At 53.7% G+C, this 20,037-nt stretch overlaps 1 protein-coding gene across 6 annotated transcripts in view; it reads left to right on the top strand.

Moving 5' to 3' along the window:
• The first annotated feature begins 206 nt into the window (after nucleotides 1-206).
• JRK (Jrk helix-turn-helix protein) overlaps nucleotides 207-20,037 on the top strand; it is a 29,394-nt gene continuing 9,563 nt past the window's right edge. For 2 of the 6 annotated variants that reach the window (XR_009214855.1, XR_009214856.1), the window contains exons 1-3: nucleotides 207-247; nucleotides 2,365-2,460; nucleotides 3,605-5,648. Coding sequence is in view for 3 of the 6 variants with exons in the window: in XM_058444075.1 (XP_058300058.1) it covers nucleotides 4,068-5,648; nucleotides 11,071-11,235 (1,746 nt within the window). In the remaining 3 variants the exon portion in view is untranslated. Of the gene's footprint in view, nucleotides 248-2,364; nucleotides 2,461-3,604; nucleotides 13,103-20,037 lie in introns of those variants that run through there. The other 4 variants (XR_009214854.1, XM_058444075.1, XM_058444076.1 and 1 more) reach the window with 4 other exon arrangements.

The following is a 20,037-nucleotide window of genomic DNA, read 5'->3' as shown; positions in this document are numbered from 1 at the left end:
AACCCTGGGACCCCCCCCCACTCCTCTCCTCCCCGCTCTCCTCCAGGCCTCCTCCCCTCCCACGCCCTCCGTTGCCACCCAGCTCTGTGAATGCCCGAGTCTGGCTCCCAGACACCACCGAGTGCCGAGTCCTCCAGCCTGTCTAGAGCGTCCCGGAAGTAGCTGGGGGAAGACGAGGAGGCGCGGACTGGAAGAGAACAGAGTGGCCGGCACTTCCGGCCGGCGGCGGCTGTTCTGGGTGAGTAGGGTGAGTAGTGTCCTGGCTTGAGGTGCTGGGCGGCCAGGCCTGGCTGGGTGGGCGCGGGCGGCGCGGGCGGGAGCCGCAGTCTGGGCAGGCGGGCGCGCGGGGCGGGGGGCGGGGCGGGGCTGGTCGCCAGGCTGCGGGTCCCGACCCAGCCGCGGGCGGCAGCGCCCCCTCCCGGGAGCCGCGCTCGGAACCCGAAGCCCTGTGCTTCCCGCGCGACCCCCACGGCTTGAGCGCGCGGCCCCCGAGCCGAACCCACCCCTCGCCGCCGGGCCTGGCCTTGACGCCCCAGCCCGGACCCTTCCTGCGCTTCCACTTTCAGAGAGGCGTGGTCACGAGGTCCGCTTGCCCTTAAAAAACCAGACCGAGACTTTTTTTTTCTTTTTTTTTCCATTTTTGTTTTTGCTCTTGTCCCAGACTGAATTTCTCCCCGCAAACGGGGACCCTGGGGTACGGACGCCTTTTAAGCGAGCCTCGCCAGTAGCCCAGCGCTCTCCCTGCGCCAGGATCCCCCAGCGTGGAGGGCTCCTAGCGGAACTCGGCGCCGGCTCCCGGGCGCTCTCTGCGGGGCGCACGGCCCGAGGGTTTCTGTCCCATCCTCCTCTGTCCCATACTCTCCTTCTGACCCCCAGCTCACCTCTTCCCCCAGGCCCAGAATGCGACTTGTTTTTTGAGTATTTCTCCTTAATATCCTCCATACCCCCAACACACACACACACACACACACACACACACACACACACACACGCACACTATGCCGTGCGAAGGTTGTTTCCCGCTTTCCCCCCGCGTTTCTCAGGACCTCCTCCCGTCACGCAGGACGGAGTCGGCCCCAGCGCTGGCCTCTTAGGCCTCCCGTTTCTTGTCTGTGCCTTGGGCACAGGAGAATTCCATGTTTCATCCCGTGTCCACGTGGCCTCGGAGATCAGTGCTTCCCCTCCAGTCGCAAGGCAAGAAACCACCCTAATTTCGGGGAGACACGGAATCCCACAGTAGCTTGTGAGGGACTGACTCGGGACTGGGATGCAGAGAGAAGCGTCCTGGAGGAGACGGCACCAGACACGGGCTCCTCGTGGGCACGTCTCCATGCCTGACGTGCAGGTGTGGCAGCATGACACAAAGTGGCTGAACACACTGTTGTCCCACTTGCAAGACCAAAAGCTTCCTTTCAAAATAAAATTCAGATATTCCTTATGAAATAAGTTCAGCCACTTTGTGTCATGCTGCCACACCTGCACGTCAGGCATGGAGACGTGCCCACGAGGAGCCCGTGTCTGGTGCTGTCTCCTCCAGGACGCTTCTCTCTGCATCCCAGTCCCCAGTTAGTCCCTCACAAGCTACTGTGGGATTCCGTGTCTCCCCCAGTTTTTCTACAGCGGGATCATATTAAAAATCTCGAGGGTGGATTGTGGCCTTGCCTTCCCTCCTGTTCCCCATGGTGAGATGCACATAGCTCACTGTGCTGTGCCAGACCACACACACGTCACACCGTCACCCTCAGCGAACAATGCAGGATCCTTAAGGGACCAGCCCACATTTTGCAGACCAGGAAACTGACTCCGGAAGAGGACAGTACTCACCCAGAGGTGGCAGCCGACAAGCCTAGAATTTTTCTTTGGAGCTTTTGCTGCATTTGATTGCACTCCTCATTTCTCTTGAGCTCTGGCCTCAAAGGGCTGCGTTTCTGCACTCCACGTGTAAGTAGGCCTTTGGCTACATGCTCTGCATGGAGTTGGCAGAAGCAGCTATGGTAAGGGTGCGGGAGGGAGGTGGGAACTCCAGGAGGCCATCCTCAAGTACTGCTGGCCTGCGGAGGAGTGAGAGGGGAGGGAGACCCCAGGCCTGCCCATAGCACGTCTGCTGAGGTGGCCAGCTGAGCTGCTCGGTGTTGGGGCAAACAGCTTTTCAGCCCTCACCACCCCCACCAGCGTCTTACTGGGTGAAGTGCATTGCAGGCCCTGACTCCATAGTCTGCCCTGGTCTCACAGGGATGCGCTCTCTGTGCCCTGCCAGTCGGCTCAGGTGTAGGGAGGGGTGTGGGGTGTTCCACACAGTTGTTACGAGAGGGTGGAATTGTCCACCTAGAAGGGATGAGAGTGACCCACATTCTCTTTATATAGGAGAAGAGTGAGAAGTTAGTTGAAAACTTCAACAGAAAGATGTGTTTGATTAGAGCTGCGATGTTTCTATGTCATTTTTCTTCATATTGGTCAAAGGTGTGTATGAAACTTAAAAGCAAGCTTTTCATAGGGTGCACAGCTGGCCCAGGAAGAACTCTTGCTCCCAGGGGGCCATCAGGTGTCCTGGCATTTGCTTCTGGCGTGAATTAGTCATTTGTTCATAGAGCCTCCCAAATTAGCAAGTGCTAAAGAAGTTCCTGCCCTGGGCTAGCTTGGTCCTGTGTCCTCTGAGCGTGTATGTGTCAGTGAGGTTGGGTGGCTGTGTGTGTGTGTGTGTGTGTATGTATGTGTGTGTGTGTCTGTCCATGTCTGGCAGGCTGTGGTTGTGGAGCCAGGTGGACAGGCAGCACTAGAGCCTGGGGTTTCAGAGACCAGCGGCTCAGTGTGGCTGCCTGGGGCAGGGTACCCTGAGCTGAGCTTGAGGAGTCCCCTCTGGAAGAGGCGTGGAATGGTTACAGCTGTCTGTCTGCTGCGGCTCCTAGTAGACGCATCTGAGTGTGTGTGGTCAGGGAGGTCAGAGGGTGATTGAGAAACTGGCAGCACCTCCTAGCCCTTGGAGGAGCTTGAGGCCTGCTGTTCTAGAGAAACTTCTAACGCCACGTTTTCTAGAGGCAGTTTGGGGCTCTGTGTTGGAGAGGAGTTTAGAGACCTGCTCCAGATGGGGTTTGTAAGGTCTTCGGTGGGGAGGGTCGTGAGGAATTCCTCCTCCCTGCATCCCTCCACCCCTGCCTCTGCTCCTCTGGGAGGAATAAGGGATTTGAGAAGGTGGCCAGCTCAGGCACCTTCAGCAAGAAGCTTAGTCTGGGCGAGTAGGAGGTTTGTTCTTCGGTCTGCCCAGCATCGGACTTCCTGGCTTCCTCTGATGGCTTCTGCCTGAGCGCTTCCCCAGGAAAGGCCAGGCTGCTCCTGTGAGATCCACGTCTCGTTTCCAGCCCTAGCGAATGGCTTCAGTTTGCTTGGTGGGAGTTGGGCAGAGTCCACCTGAGCAGCACATCCAGGGGCTGGGCAGGCTGGGCTGCTCCCGGGGCCACCCTCTCCCCACAGTGCGTGCTAGCGCTTGCGTGGGTCCTCTCAATAGCACTTGAGTTTCCGCTGGAGCATCCCACTGAGGATAGAGTCGTGAGGATGCCAGGTGTGTCCTGGGCGTGCCCCATCACTTTCTCTTCCCTCTGCTTTCCAGCCCCTGAAGTGCTGTGCCTGAAGATACCATTGTGGACCCTGGAGAGGCACCCTGCTACTTATGCGGTAAAACCTCTACCACCCCAAACCTGGTGAGTTTGAGGGGAGCCGCTGCCACAGTATCCACAGAGAAGGCCGGAGTTCCAGCCGTGTGGGGCAGCAGAGGGGAGTCTGACAGGGTCACCTCCTCCACAGAGAAAACTGGCAGCTGACTGCACTGCCAGGAGCCAAGGCCTGGGTGTGTGGAGCCTGGAAGACCAGGGATACCTGAGGCAGGAGGTGCAGCGTGTGGAGTGAGGAACCCGAGAGGGGCTGGGGCCCGTGCTCAGCATCAGCAGAGCAGGCAGGCAGAGTGGAGAGGGAGAGACGGAGCCCCAGAAGGGGAGCAGGAGGAGGCGGAAGTAGTGGCAGCAGCCCAGGCCAGGCGTGTGTCCTGCAAGTGCTAGGACCAGCCACCCCTCCCCATGGCCTCCAAGCCGGCTGCCGGGAAGAGCAGAGGGGAGAAGCGGAAGAGGGTGGTGCTGACCCTGAAGGAGAAGATTGACATCTGCACGCGCCTGGAGAAGGGCGAGAGCCGGAAGGCACTGATGCAGGAGTACAACGTGGGCATGTCCACCCTCTACGACATCAGGGCGCACAAGGCGCAGCTGCTCCGGTTCTTCGCCAGCTCGGACTCCAACAAGGCACTGGAGCAGCGGCGCACGCTGCACACACCCAAGCTGGAGCACCTGGACCGCGTCCTGTATGAGTGGTTCCTGGGGAAGCGCTCCGAGGGCGTCCCTGTGTCAGGCCCCATGCTCATCGAGAAGGCCAAGGACTTCTACGAGCAGATGCAGCTCACTGAGCCCTGCGTGTTCTCCGGAGGGTGGCTCTGGCGCTTTAAGGCCAGACATGGCATTAAAAAGCTAGATGCGTCCAGTGAAAAGCAGGCAGCCGACCACCAGGCCGCGGAGCAGTTCTGTGCATTTTTCAGGAGCTTGGCTGCCGAGCACGGGCTGTCTGCCGAGCAGGTTTACAACGCCGACGAGACCGGCCTTTTCTGGCGGTGCCTGCCAAATCCCACTCCGGAAGGCGGGGCTGTGCCTGGCCTCAAGCAGGGCAAGGACCGGCTGACCGTGCTGATGTGTGCCAACGCCACGGGCTCCCACAGGCTCAAGCCCTTGGCCATCGGGAAGTGCAGCGGTCCCAGGGCTTTCAAAGGCATCCAGCACCTGCCCGTCGCCTATAAGGCCCAGGGGAACGCCTGGGTGGACAAGGAGATTTTTTCTGACTGGTTCCATCATATCTTTGTGCCCTCGGTGAGAGAGCACTTCAGAACCGTAGGTTTGCCTGAAGATAGCAAAGCCGTTCTCTTGCTGGACAGCTCCCGGGCTCACCCGCAGGAGGCCGAGCTGGTGTCCAGTAACATTTTCACCATCTTCCTGCCCGCCAGCGTGGCCTCATTGGTGCAGCCCATGGAGCAGGGCATTCGGAGAGATTTCATGAGGAACTTCATTAACCCTCCGGCCCCCCTGCAGGGCCCCCACGCCCGCTACAACATGAATGATGCCATATTCAGTGTGGCCTGTGCCTGGAATGCAGTGCCTAGCCACGTCTTCAGGCGGGCCTGGAGGAAGCTGTGGCCATCGGTTGTGTTTGCCGAAGGCTCCTCCTCTGAGGAGGAGGTGGAGGCAGAGCGCTTCCAAGCGAAGCCCCACAACAAGTCCTTTGCGCACATCCTGGAGCTTGTGAAGGAAGGCTCCTCCTGCCCGGGCCAGCTTCGCCAGCGCCAGGCCGCCAGCTGGGGTGTAGCGGGAAGGGAGGCAGAAGGGGGACGGCCCCCTGCTGCCACGTTGCCAGCAGAGGTTGTGTGGAGTTCAGAAAAGACTCCGAAAGCTGACCAGGACGGCGGAGGAGATCCTGGTGAGGGCGAGGAGGCGGCCTGGGAGCAGGCGGCCGTGGCCTTTGACGCAGTCCTGCGCTTTGCGGAGCAGCAGCCATGCTTCAGTGCGCAGGAAGTGGGGCAGCTGCGGGCGCTGCGTGCCGTGTTCCGGAGCCAGCAGCAGGTGAGGAGGCGGCGTGGTGCCCTCGGGGCTGTGGTCAAGGTTGAAGCCCTCCAGGAGGGCCCTGGTGGCTGCGGGGCCACAGCTCAGTCTCCCTTGCCCTGCTCATCCACAGCAGGTGACAACTGATGGCTTCTCTGCCCTGCCCTGGCCACTGGCCCTGTTTCTCCCCACACCCTGGAGTGGCATGGTCCTGTGCCCTGACCCCACCTGAGGCAGGAAGGCATGTGCAGACACTCAAGAGCCCTTCCAGGAGCAGGTCACCCACGGGTGTGGCTCAGGTGCCCAGGATGGTCCGTGCCCGAGGTACCTGTCAATACAGGTTTTAGATCACTTGGCGTGTCATCCGAAAGTGAGGAAATGTTTTGGAAGGGTCCACCCTAGCCTAGAACAAGCCAGAGCCTCACCCTGGCTGGAATGGGGGCCAGGCTGGGCCGATCTGGCTTCCTGTTCACTGGCTGATCATTGCAGTATCAGAGGGTGGAGATGTCTGTCTGTCCACGTGGAGAGAAGTTGCCCTCCAGGCCGACAGGAGGCCATGCCCATCGCCCCTGGACAGGCTTCGTCTCAGAAGGCTCTATCTGCTGGGCTGGCGGCCGTCCCTGTGTTGGGTGGACCCCGAGCACAGTTGCCTGAGGTCCGATGGCCGAGAGCTGGGACTCAGTTCTTGGCCTGCTAGCGGCTGAACAGGCCGCACGTCTCACTTCAGTCGTGGCCTCATTCAGCAGAATGACTCTGGAACCATCCTCTGTTACCCGCAGATCCCATCCCATGGTCTCTGGCCCCAAGATGTGGGGCGGCCCCACGGAGAGTTGACTTGGTAGAGTTCCTTTCCGGGAAGAAAGTAGGAGTGGCTGACCAGGCCCTGCTCATCACCCGGATAGAGGACACGGACCCTGCGTGGTATTTTGGCATTTTGGCTCAGAGTCCAATGTACCACGTTGCCCAGAATTTCATACTTACGGCCTTTACGTGAATACGTCTTGATCAGACATTCAGAGATTAGTCTTAGGTTTGCACGTAAGTCACTGAAAACAGTAAAACAGGCTGCTTAGATTTCCAGCAGTATGTGTGCTCTTATCCCCAGCTGTTAGCGCGTTAGTAATACTTTGGGGAGGAGTTGTCTGTCCTAGTCAGTTTTCACAGAGGCGGTTGTAAGAGGATGCGGTTATTTTCTCCATGTCTGTAGCTGCTTTGCAGCATCTCCATTTCACGGGCGACACTCACTGCCTGCAGCTGAGATTCCAGAACGCCCTGTGTCCACAGTGTTAGCCTCGTCTAAGCGAGCGTGAAATAGGTGCATTGTCCTTTTCTTGAGGCAGGGTCTCACTCCGTTGACCAGGCTGGAGTGAAGTGGTGTGATCACAGCTCACTGCAGCCTTGACCTCCCTGGCTTGAGTGATCCTCCCGCTCCAGCCTCCTGAGTCTGGGACTAGAGGCGCGCACCACCACCCCTACCTTTTTATTTTTTTGTAGAGACAGGGTCTACTGTGTTGCCCAGGCTGGTCTTGAACTCTTGGCCTCAAGCGATCCTCCTTCCTCATCCTCCTAAAGTGCTGGGATTACAGGCGTGAGCCACAGCACTCGGCCTAAATAGGTTTTTCTTGCTATGTTATTTTTAGTGCTTTGCCCTTGAATTCTTTTCCTCTCTTAAATTCATATCATTTGGCCGAGTCAGCACGTAGTTTGCATTCCAGCGTCTGCTGTTGATTCCATTGAAACCTCTGTTCTCATGAGGGAGAGGATTTGGCTCGCTGTGGTTTCTCGTATTTTCACATCTCTGTAGATACAGGGGCAAAAGTCATTGCTGACAGAGCCCTACCTCTGTCCTGGAAGTGTGTGTTTCTTGCTTTGAATGCATGTGTGAAGATTATAAAAGCCAAATAGTTTTTAAAGATCTCGGTGCTGAACGACAGTCCCAGTTCCCATTTGGGTCCCGTTGCCTTCGTGGTGTCACCCGCACTGTTTGCTTCATTGTCTGGGGAACTTCTGCACATCCGTGTACTTTGTGCCGTTTCTGGGCTCACGTGTCACTCCTAGCAGAGCCTCTTAACCAAGATTGCTGGATCGCAGCTGCTTGAGGCAACACAGGAGGTTAGAACATGTCCCGAGGGCTCTGAAGCAGCAGGACATCCTGGGTGGGTGCAGCTGGGGAGGGCACGGGCAGGCCAGCTGGCCGAGCTCCTGGCTGGCTCTCCTGAGTCCTCTGGAGATGGCTTGTCCCTGTGAGACTTTAGCTCTTCAGGACCTGAGTTCTTCTCGCTCTTGACCTGCTCCTGTGCTGACTATGCTGGGCTGATGGGTAGGCACTTGTCCCCAGTGAGTGGCTGTGTCCTCAGGGTGCCCCTCTTCCAGACCAACTGCAGCAAGGCCTGGAGCCTGACTCTGGGCGCAGCCCCGGTGGCTGGAATCCCTTGTGCCACCCAGCGGATTCAGGCCCTGCTCCTCCTGCAGCCCCTTCTCACCTGGGCTCGCTGCTGGAGGTCTCCCTGGAGTGAGGTTTTCAGGGAGCCCAGAGCGTACTCATCTCTGAGCTGCTGGGCCCAGCTGCCTGGCGCATACCTCCTGCCTCTGTCCCCCAGATCGCTTTATGGAGACTGCCGTGTCCTCTAAACACTTCGTTTTCACTTCCTGACCAGTCTCAGAAGCTCAAGTGGTTGAATGTTTTAGCCTCAGAATCATTTTCCCTAAGCCCTCTCAGGTGGAGCCCCGCTGTACCAGACACCACAGCACAGCTCTGTGAGGCTTGTCTCTTCACTGTTTCTGGGGCTGCCGAGGCCCCTGGGAAGCTCTGGAGCTTGCCAGGGCAGAGTGCGGAAGTCTCTGGTCCCGTTTAAATGCCCCCCCCCCCCTCCCCCGCAGCCTTTATCTGTGAGCACCGGGCCAGAGCCACTCCCTGTCTTCTCACAGTGCCCCTACAAGTTGCAGCCTCAGTTCTTCAGTGGCTAGCGGGGCAGCAGGTGCTGTGACATATGGTTTGGTACCTCTGTGGCTGCTTCCAGCCTGCTAGTAGAACCTCTTTCCACCACTGCCTTCATCTTTGGGGTGGCACCTGAGTGCTCAGGCCTGAGGGCGCTCCTTTGTCCTCACTTGGGACAGGCAGCCTCCAATCTGGGAGCTCCCATCCCTCAGGATGCCCAGGAGAGGCCATACTTTCAGGGTGGCATGGTGAATTAGGGGTTAGGATGGGTAGGTGGTCTTTCAGCCCCTTCTGCCTTGGGGTTGGTTTACAGAACACCTGTCCTGCCTGTGCCAGCCTGGCCCTCTGTGGGCGCCCCAGGCACGCTGTCCTGGAAGTTGTCTGTCTCCTGCATAGGAGAGTCTAGAGCAGACCTTGCCCTGGGCCTGTCTGTGCATGGCTGAGCATGCGATGGAGATGACTTGGGCCGCCCCTGACACTGCAGGCCACCGTTCTTATCCAGTGGGCCAAGTGATTGATTGCTGGTGGTGGGTTGATTGGAAGAAAGGAAGTTGCAGCCCCTGCCCACGGCTTCCCCAGCTCGCTGGGGTTGGAGGACTGTCATCAGTTGTCCCCAGTTAAAGTCCATTTGGAGGAGGTTCAGGGTCCCAGTGGCTGGATGTGCTTCTGGAGGGACAGGGTTTGAGGCAGGGGTTTGCAGAAGGTGTAGACTGCATCCATTCTTGGGAGGCTGTGGCACAAGGCAGCGAAACTTGGGATAAATCAAGACTCATCCACACTGCACCTCAGGGACTTCACCTCATGCCCCATATAAATGTGCTTATTGGGGGGCCGGGCGTGGTGGCTCCTGCCTGAAATCCCAGCGCTCTGGAGGGCCAAGGCAGGTGGATCACTTTAGTTCAGGAGTTTGAAACCAGCCTGGGCAACAAAGGGAGACCCCATCTCTACAGAAAATAAAATGAGCCAGGTGTGGTGGTGTGTGCCTGTAACCCCAGCTACTCAGGAGGCCGAGGCGGGAGGATCCCCAAGCCCAGGAGTTCGAGGCTGCAGTGAGTTATGGGCTCTGCACACCAGCCTGGGTGACAGAGTGAGAGACCTTATCTTTAAAAAAAATAAATAAATAAAATGTGCTTTGCGGTCAGGCGTGGAGATCAGGGTCGGGGAGGTCATGAGGTAGGTAGGAGTCAGGATGTGGACAGTCGTGGGCTGGTGGGTGTGGCAGCCGTGAGGGGTGGGTGCTGGCCTGGGAGGCAGGGCGTGGGCATGGCTTCTGCACTTCTGCTGCTTACCCAGCCCCCTCTGGGTTTGAGAACTCTCCTTGACAAGGGCTGAGCTCTCGGGCACTGCGTTGGACTCAGCTGCCTGCTGGGAGGCTGGGGAGAATGGACCTGTGAGACCTTGTTTGTCCTCTTCCCTGCCCAGCTCCTGTGGACCCCAGGCCTGGCTGTCCACAGGGCCAGGAGCTGCAGCCATGGCAGCCACCAGCCTCCCACATGAGCCCCAGCTTCTGGCCCCACACGCCCACTCCTTTGCCCATGTGGTCTCAGCTCCGGCCTCCGCTTCCACACATGGACCCTCAGACCTTACACATCTGTTGTTTCCCTTGCAGGGCAGTTATGATGACATGAAATGAGGTGGGGTCACTCCTGTTTAGAGATGAGACCGGGGCCCAGGGAGGGGCAGGTGTGAAGCTGCTGAGGCAGAGGGAGACCCAGGGCTACCTGCTCCTGATGACCAGCCTCATGTTCTCCACTGTTCACTCCCTACCATTCACCAGCTGCATGACCTTGAGCAGTGCCCTCAACTGTAAACAGAGGTGAAAACACTCCTTTACCAGCCTTTTTAGGGGCCACTCTTGTTTGAGGCCTTGAACCTCCTTTCAGTTCTGTGGTGGTCCTGAGCCTCTGAATCTGGGCATGGCCCCTGCTCGGTCCTGGTCTCAAAGGCAGCACGATGGCCTCCCTGCTCAGGCCCTGCACCCCGGGGCAGATCCTGGGAGGCCCACTGGCCATGGCTGGGCCCTATCGCAGAGAGCCTGTCAGCATGGCCATTTCCACACCCAGGCTGGCTGGGAAGCAAGCTACGCGGTGCTCAAAGGCCCTCTATGTTTGCAGGTAGCCCCATCCCACACAGGCCAGGATCGTTGGGCCTTCTTAGTAGCCAAAGGAACTGAGGTCCAGAGCAGGGAATGTGTTACCCAGTGTCAGAGCATGGTCTGCTGTGGGGTCAGGTGTCTTGCCCTGGTCCTAAGCCACCCCAAGCCAAGGCAAGTCCCTGGGCCCATTCCCTCTTGAGGTCTTGGGTTCCCTATTTCTGATGTCTGTGAAAGGAAGGCCTGTCCTCTGGGGTGGCCATGAGGCTCAGTGGGAGGAGCTGCCAGGCTTGAGCCAGGACTTGGCACCTGGCCAGCCTTTTTTCTATTTCATTGTACCTTGATGGGCTGTCAGTTCTGAAGAGAAAAAATACACTAGGAATCCATTCTTCCTCCCCCATTCTCCCTGGCAGAGGGAAGTGACTACACCCCTATGGTGTGGACATACTGACGCTCCTCCACGAAGCAGCAAAGTTCTGTTGTTTCAGGAGACTGTGGGCCTTGAGGATGTGGTAGTGACCTCGTCAGAGGAGTTGGCAATTCCTAAGTGCTGCCTGGAGGCCTCTACAGAGACATAATGTTGGAGAACTTCTGCCACATGACAGTGCTGGGTAAGACCCCTCTGTCCCCACCAGTGCCCTTGAGGTTATGGGTGTTGGTGGGTCTGTGGCCTCCATCTCCTTGATGATGGTGTTAAGGATTGCATGTTTGTGTCCCCCCCAAAGTTTATATGTTGAAACCATGACCCCCAGGAGGGTGGTATTAGGAGGTGGGGCCTTTGGGAGGTGACTAGGCTTAGGTGAGGTTGTGAGGGTGGGGCTCCCTGATGAGATTGAGTCCTTATAAGAAAAGGAAGGAACTAGAGTGAGGTCACTTTCTGCTGTGTGAGCATGCAAGAAAACTGCCATCTTCAAGCTGGGAGCAGTGGCTCACGCCTGTAATCCCAGCACTGGAAGGCCAAGGCATTAGGATTGCTTGAGTCTAGGAGTTCAAGACCAGCCTAGGCATGATAAGACCTTACTGCTAAAAAAAAAAAAAGAAATAAAATAGAAAACTGCCATCTGCAAATGAGAAAGCCTTCAGCCGACACCAGACTGCCAGTGCCTTCGATATTGGACTTTCAGTCCCCAGATCTGTGAGAAATTAATTTCTGTTGTTTAAGCCACCTAGCCCTGTGGTATTTTGTTATAGCAATCCAAACTGACTGAGACAGGCAGTAAGGAGAGAACAGAGGTCTGCTTCAGGTCCAGGCAGTTCTGCCATTGCCCCCGACTCCTCAGTGCCAGTCATGGGCCAGGCCCCTGGGGGACTTGGAATGAGTAAGACATGCACCTATTATTAAGGTTCACCTGGTCTAGAAGGGGAGGCAGACCCACACTGCCCACCATGACCCAGACAGAGGCGATAAATATGCAGCACCTCATGGCCAGGGCCTGGGGGATTCCCACCATACCCTACCCAGTGCCAATAACAGAGGGACCCTGGAGTTGTGTACACAAGATAGCAGTTTAGTGCTTGCACACATACTAGTTGAGAAAGGAAATCAGGGCTGATGAAACAGCTCAAATGTCTGGCAGAGCCAGGCTCCTCCTGCCATGATACAGTTTGGATGTTTATCCCTTTCTAATCTTATATGGAAATTTGATCCCCAGTGTTGAAGGTGGGGCCTGGTGGGAGATGTTCCTGTTATCGGGATGGATCCTTCATGAATAGCCTGGTGCCATCTTTGTGGTAACAAGTGAGTTCTCACTTGATTAGTTTCTATGAGAACTGTTTGTTAAAGAGTCTGGTGGCACCTCCCTCCCTTCTTCCTTCTCTTGCTATGTGATGCTGCTGCCCTTTGCCTTCCATCATGAGTGGAAGCTCCCTGAAGTCCCCACCAGAAGCAAATGCTGGCACCGTGCTGCTTGTACAGCCTGCAGAACTGTGAGCCAAATAAACCTCTTTTCTTTATAAATTACTCAGCCTCAGATGTTACTTTATAACCATGCAAACAGACCAAGACATGCCATGTGTATTTCATGAAGGGAGCCAGAGGGTTGAAGATGTTACAGGACACCTGCTCTAATCCCCACCACTGTGTCTGCCTCCAGAAAGCACACCACTTCTGCTCCTGTCCCTCGAGCCAGGTCCCAGTCATATAAGTACAACTAGTTACAAGGGGTCTGGGTAGCATGGTTGTAGAGGATGGGTGAGTGAGTATGGGACTCATCTAGCAGTGCAAGTCAGACCAGGTCTTGTGCCTTCATCCCCTCTCCAGCAATTATGTCCGAGCTCCCCCAATCTCTGTAAGCAGAGAGCAGAGGTTCCAGCCAGCTTCAGGTCCAGGCAGTTCTGTGGGCTTCGCGGGTGTGGCAGTGACTTCACTAAAGGAGTTGGGAATTCCTAAACCCTCCCCAGAGGCTTCCACAGAGATATAATGTTGGAGAACTTCTGCCTCATGGCAGTGCTGGGCACAGGACAGATTTATGAGGTGAGCTCAGGGTGTGAGGGATGAAGGCAGGCAACAACTCTTAGTGGGCCTCACCTGTAGAGTGGGGAGTCTACACTGAGAAGCAAGCCCAGAAAACCTGGGATTGCTGATTCCCCTCCCACCAAACACTCAGCTCCCAAAGCTGGGGAGATACAACATTGTCACCACCCCAAACAGCAGAGCCACTGGAGAAACAGGCCATAGAACAGAGAGCTCCACATTGCTCCCCACAGGAACTGACTTCATTTGTAAGGGTGTGAAGTTCAAGCCTAAGGGTGCTCTCAAAAACAGTGGAAGTGACAGAGAAAGGCAGCTGTGGTAAATCAGTAGATTTATTGGAGATATATGCCAAAAATATAGTCTGGCTAGTAAAAGTATCACAAACACTAACTTCAGGAACTATCCCTTCAAAGGAGCCCAAATTTGATTGGATTAACCTGTGAAGCAGTTTATGTCCAGGGCAGCATTTAAAACAGTAGAACAATCAGCTGATTATTAGTGGAGCTTATTAGCTGGATGTGGTCAGGGAAAACAAAGAGCTTTGCAACACTTTCAAACCACTGTCATCCAGGGTGACTGAGGGCATAACCTAGGCTGTGCTCCTGAGGAGAAAAACTGAGATGCAGTCAGAGGCTCTGGGATGTGGGGTGGGAAATAGATGCCACTAAAATAGTCTAGCTGGTCACTAAGCAAAGAAAGTAGGAAAATAGTCCTAGATTGCATTGGCTAGTATCCAGAATTGCTGCAATAGGTTACCTACGATGTCTACTCTTCAACAGATAATTATGAGGCATGCAAAGAAACAGGAAAGTATGGCCCATACACCGGGGAAAAGGGCAGGTAATAGAAACTGCTTATGTAGAGCAAGATGCTGGATTTAAAAGAAAAAGGTTTCAAAGTGGCCATCATAAATATGGTCTAAGAACTAAAGGACGTTCTGATTAAAGAACTAAAGGTGATAAAACTAAAGGAAGGTGTGAGCCAATATTGCCTCAAATGGAGATTAAGAAGGTAGAAATTATATGTTTTGTATCAAAAAACAAAAACAGGCTTGGTGCAGTGACTCACATCTGTAATCCCAGCACTTTGGGAGGCTGAGGCAGGAGGATCATCTGAGTCCAGGAATTCGAGACCAGCCTGGGGCAACATAGTGAGAACTTGTCTTTACAATTTTTTTTTTTTTTTTTTTAATTAACCAGTGTGGTGGCACACATCTATAGTCCTAGCTACTCAGGAGGCTGAGGTGGGAGGATTGCTTGAGTCTGGGAGGTCAAGGCAGCAGTGAGCTGTGATAGTGCCACTGCATTTCAGCCTGGGTGACAGAACAAGGCCCTGTCTCAAAATAAATGAAAAGAACCAGGTGAAAATTCTGGAGTTGAAAAGTACAATGACTGAAATGAAAAATTCACTAGGCAAGCTGAGCTCAACAGTAGATTTCAACTGGCAGAAGAAAGAATTAGTGAACTTGAGGATAGAGTGATAGAAACTATGCAATCCAAAGAACAGAGTAAAAAGAGTGAAGAAAAGAGCCTTGGAGAAATGTGTGATACCACACGAACTGCACCAACATACACTTGGAGAACCAGAAGAGAGGAGGGACAGAAGGGAGCAGAAAAAATGTTTAAAGAAATAATGGCTGAAAAATCCCCAAATTTTTTGAAAAATGTTAGCCTACAAGTCCAAGAGGCTCAATGAAATCTAAGTAGGATAACCAGAGATCCACAAATAGACACATTATAGTAAAATTGCTGGAAACCAAAGAGAAAATCTTGAAAACAGAGAAAAATGATTTATCACTTACAAAGGAACCCCAGTAAGATCAACAGCTGACTTCTCATCAGAAACAATGGAGGCCAGAAGGTAGAGGGATAATATATTCAGAGTGCTCAAAACAAACAAAAAACAAACAAAAAAAACTATTAACTAAGAATCCTATGTCCACCAAACTAGCTTTCAGAAATTTAAGCAGCTGAACATGGTGACTCACGCCTGTAATCCCAGCACTTTGGGAGGCTGAGGCAGATGGATCACCTGAGGTCAGGAGTTCAAGACCAGCATGGCCAACATGGCGAAACCCTGTCTACTAGCCTGGCATGGTGGCATGTGCCTGTAATCCCAGCTACTTGGGAGGCTGAGGCAGGAGAATTGCTTGAACCCAGGTGGTAGAGGTTGCAGTGAGCCGAGATTGGGGCCAATGCGCTCCAGCCTGGGCAACAGAGTGAGACTGTCTCAATCAATCAATCAATCAATCAGTCAATCAATAAATAAGCAAGCAAGCAAGCAATTTAAAGATGACCCCAGATACTACATACAAAAGCCAGGAGAATTTGTTGCTAGCAGGCCCACCTTATGAGAAAGACAAAAGGAAGTCTTTCAGGCTGAAGGCAAATGACCCCAGAAGGTAATTTAAATCCACATTAAAAACAACACTTGCAGGGGTACTTGTATCGTTGTATAAAACAGTATAAGTGCACATTTATTCTTTCTTAATTGATTTAAAAAGCAATTGTATAAAACAATATAACATTGTTGGGCCTATCACATATAGAAATATAATGTATTTGTCAATAATAACCCAAAGGAGATGGGTGGAAGCAAAATAATCTGGCTAGGAAGTAAGTCCAGTTAGTAACTCAAATTCACAGAACAGATAGAGAACCAGAAACGATAAAAAGGAAAGTTAATGTGGCAAAAGCTATAAATATGTACTTGGTCTTCTTTTGTCTCCCAGCTTCTTCAGAAAGCTTGACATTACATAAGGATAATAACAACATACTGCTGGGTTTGTAACATTTAGAGATGTGATATGTATAACGATAATACCACAGAAGGGAAAAGGGGACAGAGCTGCACAGGAGCTGCATTTCTGTCTCTCACTGGAATTAGCGCAGATCCACAGTAGGTTCTGATAAAATGTGAATGGTGATCCCTAGAACAACCACTAAAGAAATAATTCAAAAAATAGAGTGAAAAAAATCATTAAATTAAAACGCTACATTGGAAAATACCCAGTGTAAAAGCAGCAAAGGAGGCAGAACACACTTAGTGGGGCCTGTGCTGTCCACATTCTGGTGGCACTTAACTCATCTAATCTTCCTGACACCTGGCTGGTCACTAGTGCCATCCGCGTTGTACAGATGAGCAGTTGAGGCTCAGGAGCAACAGGGATGGTCAGAGTTTGGAGTCCAGAGCCGTTTTACTCCACAGCCCAGGATCTCACTGCATCCCTTCCCCTGCCTGTTGCCTGTGATTCCCTGCTTTTCTTGGCCTCTGGAGGCATCTGCCTTGGCTGTGTCTGCCAGCCTCCTGCTGTGCTGAGCTGGATGCGCCTGGGGTGCTGCTGTGTCCTGCTTTCCCTGGGCAGTCCTGGAGGCACCTGTTGTCCTGGAACAATTGCTAATAACACCCCTTTCACTCTCAAGAATGTCTGAATCGTGTGGGGCCACTCTGCAGGGCCCAACCTTCACACAGTGCCTAACACATGGTGTCTGTGGGGTGTCAGCTCTTCAGGGGCCCCAGGCCAGCGGTCACAGCAAGGTCACCACCAGAGGACATTGAATGGTGCCACCTCTGAAGTCAGTGCTGGCCCCCAGGGTCTCTGTGTTTGCAGTAACCTGGAGCAGCCCTTGGTGGGGAAGGAGAACTGGCACTACTAGGACCCATTTCAAGGGGGCATGCAAAGGCAGAGAGGGATCCAGCCTGGAGGTGGTCACCTGAGGGCAGCCCCCATGGCTCCAGCTGTGGCTTGAGAAGCCCATGAAGCCACCATAGGAGGCTGAGCAGGGGAGGCCTCCTCAAAGCCACCCCTTGAGGCAGGCAGAGCCTCAGAAGGGATCCCGAGGCTGGCAGGGCAAGGAGCTTCCTCAGTTGACCTTCTCCAGAGGTGCAGCTCTCTGCTGAGAGAGGCACCTCAGTTGGGAGGCCTGAGTCTTCTGCTTGCTCTCGGCCTCATCTTCACTGGGGAGGGCCTGGGGCAGCTCAAGGCTCTCGGCTGCAGCAAATCAGCACCCAGGAGGCTGCGCCCCTTGACCCTTGAGCAGGGGGGTGGCCGGGGGCTTGGGCAGGGCACCTGGGCAGGACAGCATTAAGCAGGTGGCACCTGCACTGGCTGTGCCTGACTCTGGGATGGGGAGGACTCCAGATGCCCAGTGAGAGAGCTGAGCCAGCCAGGGAGGGCCCAGGAAGGTCAGGTGGGCTCTGCCAGCTGAGGAGGGCTGGTGGGAGTCTGTGCTCCTGAGCGCTGGGTACAGCCCTCTTCTTTGAATTGCCTGCTCTGGGGTAACCCTGGGGGTGGGGTGACAGGATCCCACCAAGACACAGGGACCACATTGGCCTCCAGCCTGGACGCCTCACAAACATTCCTTGCTCAGCAGAATCAGGCTGGACCCTTAGCAAGGAGTGGCTGGAGTCTGGCTGGAGAGGGAAGACATCAGCGGGGAGGGAGCCAGGGCCTGTCACATCTTTCCCCTGGCCACTGTCCTGATCTTTGTAAGCCCAGAATCTCCCCTTCCCTGAAGGGAGGCCAGCACCCCAGGAGGGCAGCAGGTGTGCTGTGAGGGTTGGAGTAGTGTGAGAGTTCAGGGTACACTAGAATGGCCATGGACACCATGTGGGGGGTGCTCTGTGCTGGGCCGCAGAGCAGTGTCCTTCCTGCTGCTCCTCCCCTGCAGCTTCACCCGACCTTGTGGTTTATTTCGTTTGATACCAATCAGCAGACCCTGCAGGGTGGAGGCTCCCAGGCCTCTCAGTCCCACCACTCTCATGTGCCAGTCAGCCCCACTGTAACTGCCCAATGAGTTCTTCTTGCCCACTGCCAAGATAGAGCCAATTTACCAAGACGGGAATTGCAATAGAGAAAGAGTTGAATATACATAGAGCCAGCTAAATGGGAGACTGGAGTTTTCTTATTACTTAAATCAGCCTCCCCTAAAATTCAGAGGTGAGAATTTTTCAAGGACAGTTTGGTGGGCAGGGGCCTAGGGAATGGGTGCTTCTGATTGGTTGGGGGGTGCAATCATAGGGGTGTAGAAAAGGTCCTTGTGCACGGAGTCCACTTTTGGGTGAGAGCTACCAAGGAGTTGCTGGTCTGCTGGTCCTGGTAGAGCCATCTGGTGTCAGCAATGCAAAAGTGTATCCAGGCACAGTGGCTCACACTTGTAATCCTAGCACTTTGGGAGGCTGAGGCAGGAGGAATGCTTGAGCCCAGGAGCTTGAGACCAGTCTGGGCAACATAGACCTCTTCTCTACAAAACATTAAAAAAAAAAAAAATAGCCAGGAGTGGTGGCACATCCCTGTGGTCTCAGGTACTTGGGAGGCTGAGGCAGGAAGACTGCTTGAGCCCAGGAGGTCAAGGCTGCACTGCGCCGTGATTCTGCCACTGCACTCCAGCCTGGGTAACAGAATGAGACCCTGTCTGAAAATACGTCTTAAAAGGCCAATCCTAGGTTCTACAATAGTGATGTTATCTGCAGGAGTAATTGGAGAAGTTGAAGATCTTGTAACCTCTGGGACAAGAGTTATCGTACATCTTAGCAGAATCCAGGCCCCTCTCATCCTCTTAACTTGGTGGCCTTTCATTAGTATTACAAGGGTGGTTTAGTTGTGGGAAGGGCTATTATCATTTAAATTACAAACTAAATTTCTCCCAAAGTTAGCTTGGCCCGTGCCCAGAAGTGATCAAGGGCAGTTTGGAGGTTAAAGGCAAGATGGAGTTGGTTAGGTCAGATCTCTTGCACTTAAAATTTTTGCAAAGGTCATCTCTTCACCATGGTCTGCCTGCTGATGGACGTGGCCCAAGCCAGGCCTGTGGGGAGCTGCTGCATACCCCTCTGCAGTGTGGGGTACCTGGCCAGTCTGGGCCGGTACTGGGGCCTGCACAGAGGGGTGTAAAAAATGAATGAACATCATCAATTTTTGGAACCCTGGAAATGACATTGAGCCTAGAAGGAAATGTGGCTGTGTGGCATAACCGTGCAGCATGCAGCTGCAGCTTCCTCTTCTCCAGCTATAGGTCACCTCTCTTTTTCTTTTTTTCTTGTTCTGTAAATTGATTATGTGATAGGAAAATATATTGGGGCTCCAAATCACTAAGCTAAAGGGAAAAGTCAAGCTGAGAACTGCTTAGAGCAGTTATTACTTAAATCAGCCTCCTCTAAAATTCAGAGGTGAGGATTTTTCAAGTTTGGTGGGGAGGGGCCTATGGAATGGGCCCCTCCCTGCCTCCCATTCTATTCAAAGTCACCCCTCTGCTCATTGAGATAAATGCGTATCTTATTCCCTTCTTTAGAAAAGCTAATCAGAAACTCAAAAGAATGCAACCATTTGTCTCTTATCTACCTATGACCTGGAAGCCCCTGCCCCACTTTGAGTTGTCCCGCCTTTCCAGACTGAGCCAATGTTTGTCTTACATATGTTGATTGAAGTCTCATATCTCCCTAAAATGTAGAAAACCAAACTGTGCTCTGACCACCTTGGGCACATGTCATCAGGACCTCCTGAGGGTGTGTCATGGGCGTGTGTCCTCAACCTTGGCAAAATAAACTTTCTAAATTAACTGAAACTTGTCTCAGATTTTCTGGGATCACATTTTGGTAATCACAAAGGGATTCTGAGTGGAGGCCCCTGACCTTTGAAAACATCTCCTATGAGTGCTTAGTACCGGCTCAAGTTATCTTTATGGCTCAAACCAATAGGGCAATTTACTGAGGCCTGGAAGCACCCCCTCCAGAGAATCCCTGATCTCCCAAAATTTGGTTGAGATTTAACATTTATTTTGTTGTACAACTCCCACCACCGCCCCCCTTTTTTTTGGAGTTTTACTTGTTTCCAACACAAGACAGCAAGTTTTTTTCTGCTTCTATGACGATGGAAGGCAGGTAACTCCTTTATGGAGTTTGAGCTCATTTC

The sequence above is a fragment of the Hylobates moloch genome, unplaced genomic scaffold (genome assembly GCF_009828535.3).
Source record: "Hylobates moloch isolate HMO894 unplaced genomic scaffold, HMol_V3 SCAFFOLD_9, whole genome shotgun sequence".
NCBI lineage: Eukaryota > Metazoa > Chordata > Mammalia > Primates > Hylobatidae > Hylobates > Hylobates moloch.
This window is presented reverse-complemented; position numbering and strand designations above follow the sequence as displayed.